The following is a 9,474-nucleotide window of genomic DNA, read 5'->3' on the forward strand; positions in this document are numbered from 1 at the left end:
AGTTGGCTACGATTCGCAGTAACAATAATTCCCGGTAGAGGGACAAGCAGATGAACCAACAAGGAAAAATTCGTTTTTCTGCTTTTGTAGTGGTGGTCGCCAGCATTTGAAAAACACATCGCCAAGATTGCTTTTTAACCTTTTTAAAGTCGATTTGTGATCAATAAAAATCGGTGTTAACATAAAGAAAATAGTTATTAGAATTAGTTTAGTGACATTGAATTGATTAAAAGCCGTGATTTGATAGTAAAAATAGGCTAAATGGGTCGCCCAGCGACTTTTGCAACATTTCATTATTCATGGAAAATTATGGAAATAATATGGAATATCGATGATTTATGAATTGGAATAGAAAATTGGTGAGTTCTGGAAGCATTTGTGACTATTTATTTTTTTAAATTGATCGTGAAAAATACTCTGGAAAATGCCTTGAAAAAGTTCTTGTTTTGCTCGAAGAAATGTACTAAGACGGTTCACTTGTTAACCCTTTAAGGACGATTGGAACACTGGTGTCCGGGTGTCCCATAAAGAAAATAATTTTTCCTGACTACCTAAAGTTATTTTTTCTTATGTCTGTACATAATCGTAAAGTAGAAGGTTGAAGTAATCTAGACTATTTTTTGCAAGTCTCTAGCTATTTGCTGTGTAGTAAATATTTAAGCTCAAAAATGGCGAATTTTTAAATTCTCGAATTCATAATTGATTTTATTTATTTTTTATACTTCCCATTTTTTAAGCAAAACCGTTTTGGTAATAAAAAACTACAATTCTCATACGTAATATTTTTCATTAAAGCGAAAAATTTGGTATTGTCAGAAAAATTACTTAAATTTTTGGGCTATTTTCGTCCCTATCGTTCATAGAAGCACAAAATGCACCGAATCAGACTCTGTTCGACTTTCCAAGGTTTATTTTTATCTTATTGATTATGTTTCTCAGTTTAATTTTTATTGTTGATTTATCAAAATTATTAAATAAATGGCTAATGAAGTGATTTGTGGAGCAATTCTGTCATTTTTATTAATTTTTCTTGTGTTTATTAGTATGAAAATTGAGGAGCTCAGAGCAAAAAAACGCTATTTTAATAGGAAAATGCATACGACTTAGAGTTTTTTTGCTCCGAGCGCCTCAATTGTCCTGGAAAAGATAGCATCCAGATCATCGATATCATATTTGTCATCTGTTTCGGGCCTCTTTAGGGCTTTTTTTTTAGTTACCCTGGCATTCTATCTTCTCTGGAAGATATCCTAGAAGTTCTGCGTAGCCTTTCAGATAATTTGTGTACTGTTAGGAAGCCCTCCGGACACTGAAATTCATTCCATTAGATCACTATAAGTCGTCAGTTAAATCAGCATTTGTCATAACTTCATTTTTGCGATTTTGGGATATATACATATTTAGAATCGGCTTAATTTCCTTTATTAAACTCACTTGAGAAAAAGAAACATTTATTAGCCAATTAAAAATTATTTTAAACAAAAATTATCGTAAGTGCCCTTAATTAATAAAAATTTATCAGAATTTGTCGTAACTTCCATTTTTGGGGAAGTTACGACAAATTTCCTTACAAAATTTTCAATAATCAGCATTTGCCGTATCTTCTTTTGCTTATTTGCGTGACTTGTAATTTGCAGCGAAATTGCAATATTTCTCATTAAAACGTTTATAAACTCTTCCAAATATCGAAAGACAGTGCGAATAGTGTAACATGAAATCATTTTAATTCGATATTTGTGAGAAAAAAGTGAGGAAAAATCCCTGTCCATCTGTCATTAATTCAAAACAAAACAAGCGACACGGCGCGCAAAATTTATTCAATAAAATTTATAAAATAAAAGCTTTTAGGACAGTGATAGGAGTTTGATTAATTTAGTCAAATAAAAGTACTTATTATTACTAATTGAAATTGATATAATACATCTTTGAAAATTGTCGTAACTTCCAAGATCTCCATACATTAGAAGTTACGGCTTTATAAACGATGCAAGTTACGATAAAATATTACTGTGTTTCTTCTAACATATATCTCAATATCTCAGCTTTTAAATCATTTTATAAAGATTTTCTCAAGTTAACTTACAGTTTATTAGTGCCACTTTTATTACTTTGACTCAAAAGTATCGCATTCGGGGCTCATTTTTAAGAAAAATAATGCTGAACTGAAAATTTCGTCTCCTGAAAAGTTGTCAAAAGGAAGTTACGACAAATGTTGATTTAACTGACGATTTACTGAATGGGTTAAAAAAGTCTACTGTCAGCACTGTCAGCCACTTTTTTTAGTGTTGCCAGATTCGAATGCAAAAACGTGTTTTCCTCTGGAGGAAGGAGGGACCCAACCATTTGCATTATCCAAAAAAGGCGGGACAGCATAAAAAACATTTTCTTCCAGATTATTTTTTATTTTATTCTGTAAAACAAATATTATGCCTAATTTTGGACATAAAAGGATGGAATCCACATGTTTTACGTGTTTTAGAATATAACTAAAAGATCCTATTGCATCGAAAAAATTCTGCTATTTTTTCTTTATGGAAATATTTGTTTTTTTTTTATTTTTTACTGACGGTTTTCTTTTTGCGATAATGCAATTACATTAAGTACATAATTTTTTTAAGCTATTTCTGGCTAAGCTCACAAATTATTTCAAAATACCCCGTTTTAGAGTAGCACAAAATCCTATAACCCCTGGGTTTTATTTGATATGTTGATAAATATTTCTTTATCAAAAATTAATCCTGATTTGTTCTTCATGCATTATTTTTCTATTCATTTTCCTTTATATCCAGTTTTATTAGAATATTTCGCATCCACTCAATTGCATTTGGTATTTCAATAAAAAATAAAATCCAGAAAAAAAAGAAAATCAGTTCATAGAATTAAGTACAAATATAATAAATATTGCACAGAGAAGAAATATTGTGCACCTTAAAATATGCAACGAAAAAATCAATTTTAAATAGAAAAAAAGTAATTTCCTAAAAACAATTGTAAAATTAACAAAGCTTTTCAAAGACTAGAATCGTCAAATCAAAAATTTATATTGCACAGGTTTTTTTTTATTAATAAATTCTTTCTAGTTATATGAGAACGTTACACGAAGGAAAAAAACTAACATTTAACGTTTAAATATTATAAATTCTCTCACATGGACTAAAATTTCTCTTTCGCAATTACACTACATTTACACCTGTCACAACTTTAAGATGTTATTAGACACGTAAAAACAATTAGAGAGAGATTTACTGAGAGTATTAAATGGATATTCCTTAATTAATGTCTCATTTTGAAATAGATTCAAAGTTTCTTTTTTAAGCATTTTTCTCTCTTCAGCCAGAGAGAACATTCATACTTGCGCGGCAATAACTTACGCTTTTTCTATTTTTTTTTTTTGGTTTGTTTTTACTTTAGACGCTGAGTAACATTCGCAAGAGCCACAGCAAAAGCCTGCAGGGCCGAAAAAGGATACTGAAAGTCAAGAGTGTAAGCGTTGCCATCAATCCGACCAAACTGCATCACCTGCCAAAGAACAACAGAATTATTTGGTTTATTAATTATCAAGAATAAATAATTTTCTTAATATCATATCGTCGTTTGTATCAAGAATTGTCTAACTCTGTTTTTGGACAATTCATAATATTTGCATTTCACACTCAAAATCTCTTTAATAAAGGATAGGGGAGACTGGGGCAAAAAGTCACAAATCGAAGAATTCAAAATTCAATATCTTCCAAGGTGAAAAGATAGCGGTTCAATTTTTTTTCTATAGATAGCCTCCATAGCCCTTCTTCAATGTCGTAAGTTTCTTAGAATTCGAACAAGGAATTTAGAAAATAAAAAATATCGAAATTTTTAGCTCTATTTTTGAAATATTTTTCTTGCAATAACAATATAACAGATAACAATTATTACCTAATTATTTTCCAAAATTATTGATGCACTGGTATATATTTTCTAAATAATTTGGATTCTTTGAATCCAGAAATCCTTTTATTAAAAATGGCCACTTGGGGTAAAAAGTAACAAAAAGTATAGAGCAAAAAGTAACAAAAAAGGGAAGCAATTTCTGATGTGAGATGGCGAGAAGAAACGTCATTATCATGTCTCGCCGTTTGTTGTTTGCATTGGTCAAACGATTTGTAGTCTTTTGTGTGTTTTTTTCTAAAATAGTTCGAAAAGCGCTTTCCTCGTTTTCTCACTTTTCTCGCAGAGCAAACGGTGTTTTACAAAGGTGTAGATGAATAAATTTTCTATGAAAATATGTCCTCTAGGCATTTTTTCAAATTTACGGAAGCCCGTAATAAAGCGAATTAAAATATGATAATACCCCATGTTCTTGACATATTCTTCCATCGGAAATATTTTCTTTATTCTCTTCAAGCATAACCGTATCAAACTATTAGAATTGGCGATCGACACTGCTGATTTAAAATCTGAAACAAAAATGGGGGTCAGCCATGAGAGCCTCTAAACCTAACCTTAAATTTTACCTGAGCCTTTAAATCTTGCCCTCTTAGAATCTTCCCCAATTCTGGCTTTCTTTCCTTGTTTATCCTATAAATAGAATCCTTTTAAGTCCTCTAATTCTGTCTTTCTTTAGTTTCCTACTTACAGGTATTTTCTAACTTTTAGTTCAAAATCTTCCTCGTAGACGTCCTTCAGAAACTCTGTCATTAATCCTATAAATAAATCTTCTGTGAAACGTCTAGCCTAATTTTCTCTTGGTTTTTTTTACTTACAAAGCTTATAAATTGCCAGCAAATTATCACTTCTAAATTTGTCGTCCGTCATGATCGAATTCTCACCTAAAACTGGCATCTCTACGTTTTCACCTACATGGCAATACTAAAACTACAAAATGGCTGCCCCCTTACAATTCTATCAATTTGAATTTGAATCTGCAACACCCCATGTCTGGTACTATTTGCTCCAGAATTTTTGAGAATAGTCACAAAATTACCTTTTAGAAATTGGCTCGATAAACGTATTTCCTAACAAAATAGAGGAAAATTACTTTCACAAAGTTGTAGAGCGGTAAATTTCCTATAAAACTGCGCTAATTAAAAATTTTTGAAGCGCTCGAGTAGCTTGTAAAAAAAATAAAATATCCGTTTTGTGACTTTTTGCCCCAGTCTCCCTTATATTTTTTTCCAATAAAAAACATTTCGGCTGAAGTATATCTTTAAGTGAAAATAAATTTCATACAGATTTCTCGGAGAAAACCAATTGAATTTTCCCTGTCTCTGTTGGGGATTTTTTATTAATCTTCCCAGACTTTTCTCTACGAATTTAACGAGTATTCAATGTTCTACAGTGCTGTCTCTCTATATGCACACTCTCTATATGCACAGCTTTTAAGTCGGTTGCATTCAAAATCAATTTGTTTACATTTTGACAGAGTAATGCCCAACGCACAATAACTTTTGTTTAGTAAACATATTTTTGACATTTCTATAAGAGTAAGGGAAATCTAGATCTAGGCATCTCGCTCATTCTCATGGGAAATTTTGAAAACATGTTTACAAACAAAAGTTATTGTGCGCTGGTCATAATAAAGAAAATTATTTTCTGGGTAATTAATTTTTCTTGTTTTTAATTTTCTTAATTTTATTTTTTCTGTCTCATATTATGTTTGAAATAACACGGGAAATTCTAGAACAATAAAAAAATGATAATTTCTTAAAAGAAAGAAAAAACCCGTTGGGAATTTCAAAAAAAGTTGTGCATATTCAGAGAGAGAACTGTCAAAAAAAGTACCCAAACTGTGCATATAGAGAGACAGCACTGTATATGATTTTTTTCTAATAAAAACATCTCGACTGAAGTATATTCTTAAGTTATAAATTATTTCCTACGAATTTTTCCATGATATTCTTAAGAAATTTCTTTTTTCCTCTATAACTTTTCTTTATTAAATTCATCTCGACTGAAGTATATGTAAAGTGGAAATAAATTTTCCATAGACAGGCTAGTGAATTTTTCATACCTCCTCCGTAGGAAATTTTCTATCCCCAAGAAATCTTGAGGAAAATCTGGAAAAAAAGGAAAGGAATATTTCCCACGCAAAATCTCAAGGATCTATGGTAGAAAATATTTGGAGAGTGCTATGGGAAAATTCTCAAAGTCAAAATAGAATGTTCTGTAGGAAAGTCCAGGGAATTCTATAGAAAATTACCTGAGGAAATTTCCATAAGATATCATCAAAATTTCTCTAGGAGGTTACCGATTTTTCCGAAGCTGAAAATAGTCTTGGGAAATACCTGCGATCTCCATTGGAAATTTCTACCTTTGAGCGAGGAAATTTCTCCAGCGATTTAATCAATCAGGGTGCAATCTTCGGGGATTTCTAGGACAAAATTCCTTACACAAATAATAAAATTTCTGTTGAAAATCCTAAGAAATATCAAAGGAAACAATCAATGGAAAATTCTCCAGGAATTCTTTGGGAATTTCGTGGGAAGTCTAATTACGAAAATTCGAACGAAATTTTCTGTGATCTCGTTGGGAATTTTCCACAGCCCAGAAGGGTAATTTCTTCAGTTATTTCCCTCAAATTTCCAATAAGGGAATTCTTGCAGATATTTGGGGGGAAATTCACCACGCAAACATTGACATTTCTGGGGCAAATTCCTAGGAATTCCAGAGGAAATAACCCACAGAAATTTCTCTACACTGAGAGTAATCCGAAAAAGTTAAAATAATAATAATATATTTATTTATGTACTGAGCCACTAGGGCCATTTTGTACATTTTTATGAAAAGTTAAAATAACATTCCGGAAATGTTAATTTTACCCTGCAGTATGATATGCGACATTAAAAATACTCAATTGGATTTTCACAAAAGGTTTTATTTAGTTTGACGATGATGTCGCATATTGGATCACTGGGAGGCGAAAGAGGACTAACTGCACTCTTTGCGCCTTTTTATACATTTACTTGCTATAAAAACTTAGGGAGCGATATTTCATAGATTTCATTGTTATATTTCATATATAACACAGTATTGATCGAAAATCAGTGTAAATATTACCCTTTTTAGGTGTATTGGGGGTTAAAGTTATCATTTTTCATGTTAATTTTACCCTTAAAAAGGTGTAAAATTAACATTAAAAAATGTTGATATATTTTTACACCTAAAAAGTGTTAAAATTATGAGGAAAAATGTTAATCGCACCCTCTTTTTTTTCTCAGTGTAGAAATTCTCTGCACTGAGAAAAAAGAGGGTGCGATTAACATTTTATCCTCAGAAATTTAACACTTTTTAGGTGTAAAAATATATCAACATTTTTTAATGTTAATTTTACACCTTTTTAAGGGTAATATTTACACCGATTTTGGATCAATACTGCAGGGTAAAATAAACATTTCCGGAACGTTATTTTAACATTTTCGGATTTCTCTCAGTCAGTGCAGATAGGTAATTTCTTCAGTTATTTCCCTCAAATTTCCAATAAGGGAATTCTTGCTGATATTTGGGGGGAAATTCACCACGCAAACATTGATATTTCTGTGGCAAATCCCCAGGAATTCCTGAGGAAATAACCCACAGAAATATCTTTATGAGTTCTCTGGGAATTCCCTAACGGCCTTATCACACTTGCACATAAAAATTTTAATGTGATTCACATTAATAGTCGCTTGTGAGCATCCAAATATGTTATTTGTGTCTTTGAGTCACTTAATATTATATTTAGGGTTTTTCTATTTATTGATAAAGAAGTGGACTTGGCCTGAAAAAATGAGTTTAAATTTACCTAAAGCATAACTATTTTTCACATTAAAAAATTAAAGAGAAAATCGCATTAATTTTTCGCATTAATGCTATAAATCAATTTATATAAAATTTTGCGGGCCAAGTCTACCTTTTTATCAACAAATAGATCAAATTTTGAATATAAAATGATTCAAACACACAAATTACACATTTGGACTCTCACCAGCGACAATTAATGTGAATCATATTACAATTTTAATGCGCAAGTGTGATAACACAGTAAGGAACTAACGAATTTTCCAAGACTGAAAATTCATAAAGAATTCCTTGTGCTATAAAAATATTAAATTAGTTGAAAAATGAATTCGAAGTTGAACTTTTACTGAAGTGTCCGCCTGACTGACTGTCTGAAATGTGCAAATTGAAAGCGAAATGTATCAAATTGAAAAACTGACCTGCTTCCCACGAAATTCAATCTGGAAGTTCTTGGCAGATTCCTGGGTGACCCGACCACCAAAATCCAGTTGATACACCTGGCTATTTTCATTCCACATCGGAGCCTTGTTATGCATCACAAATTCCCTGCGGAGTGGAGCTGGCTGGGAGTAGGCTGAAGATGTATTTGTTCCATTTGGTTCAATTTTTCCCCTCTTCAGCTGCGAAAAGCGCGAAAAGAAAGAAAAATCCATTGAAATGCAGTAGAAAAAATCGTTGGAAAATGCATTTTGGTTACCTTCTGCCTCAGCTGAGCTTTTTGGAATGTCTCCAAGTCTCTATACTGCTTCCCGCCGGAAGAATTCTCCTCTCCGGAGCCTCCCTGGCCAAGTTCATCATCAGAACTTTCCACGGGCTGCTTCTTGCGCTGCCGCCGATTGAGGAGGGGCGAATTGAGAATATGCCTGATAGGAGAAGCACTCTGATGCCTCTTGCCCTTTTTGCTGGGCGCCGGAGAAGCCGGGCTGCTCTTGGGAAGTTTGCTGGTATGCTGAGGAGAAGCTGGAGTAAATCTACCCTCATCGAGGTCCCTCAATCTGCTTATAATGCTCTCCAGAGTTGTCAGGGCTTGAGTATGCAATGACACTGAAGTCCTCTGCTCCATTGGCATTATTTCCACTTGATCATTCTCGTACAATCTCAACGAATCATCCCTCTTCTTCCGCCTCGATAAATTATTCTTCCTCTCCAGGCTCGGACTCTTTTCCTCTCCTCGTCTGCTACTGGTCGTTTCTTTATACCGATGCTTCCTGGAGAATAACGGACTATCCGTGTAGCTGGTGATGACCTCTGTGCGTTTGTTCACTGACCTCAAATCCAGTCCATTGTTGTTGGTAACAGCCGAATTTCCAGCTCCCTCGTGTCCAGATGAATGAGGATATCTCCTGGGAGTGGCTCCAGTTTTACTCTTACCAACAACACTGTAGTTATTATTAACGGTTATATTGTTATTCACGAGACTCTCATGCCTCTGTCCAGGAGATTTCCGACAAGATAGACAGACACTCTCCAGGGAACTGACAGTTGGGCTAATCTGTTTGCAGATACTGCACATTTTCGGCTTTTCTCGTCGATTGAGAATTGGCGTGCGAGAAATGAAAGAATTCACAGTTGTTGCTTTGACTGAAGTATTTTTCCCAGAATTTTCATCACCCTGCTTCCCATCCTTCTTTGACTGTTCAGCAATTTGTTGCTGCAAGTCACAAAAGTCCAGACTCTTCGATTTTCCACTCTGTTGCAGTTTTGGCTTATTGATATCCTGCAAAT

At 33.2% G+C, this 9,474-nt stretch overlaps 1 protein-coding gene across 8 annotated transcripts in view; it reads right to left on the minus strand.

The window, feature by feature from the left end:
• Positions 1-2,378: 2,378 nt before the first annotated feature.
• The window catches only part of LOC129799945 (tubby-related protein 4), a 65,136-nt gene continuing 58,040 nt past the window's right edge, over positions 2,379-9,474 (minus strand). For all 8 annotated transcript variants that reach the window (XM_055844253.1, XM_055844248.1, XM_055844249.1 and 5 more), the window contains exons 7-9: positions 8,447-9,466; positions 8,169-8,369; positions 2,379-3,516 (exon numbers count right to left, since the gene is read on the minus strand). In XM_055844253.1, the coding sequence (XP_055700228.1) occupies positions 3,400-3,516; positions 8,169-8,369; positions 8,447-9,466 (1,338 nt within the window). In that variant the 3' untranslated portion in view covers positions 2,379-3,399. The remainder of the gene's footprint in view (positions 3,517-8,168; positions 8,370-8,446; positions 9,467-9,474) is intronic.

This window comes from Phlebotomus papatasi, chromosome 1 (assembly GCF_024763615.1).
Source record: "Phlebotomus papatasi isolate M1 chromosome 1, Ppap_2.1, whole genome shotgun sequence".
Lineage (NCBI taxonomy): Eukaryota > Metazoa > Arthropoda > Insecta > Diptera > Psychodidae > Phlebotomus > Phlebotomus papatasi.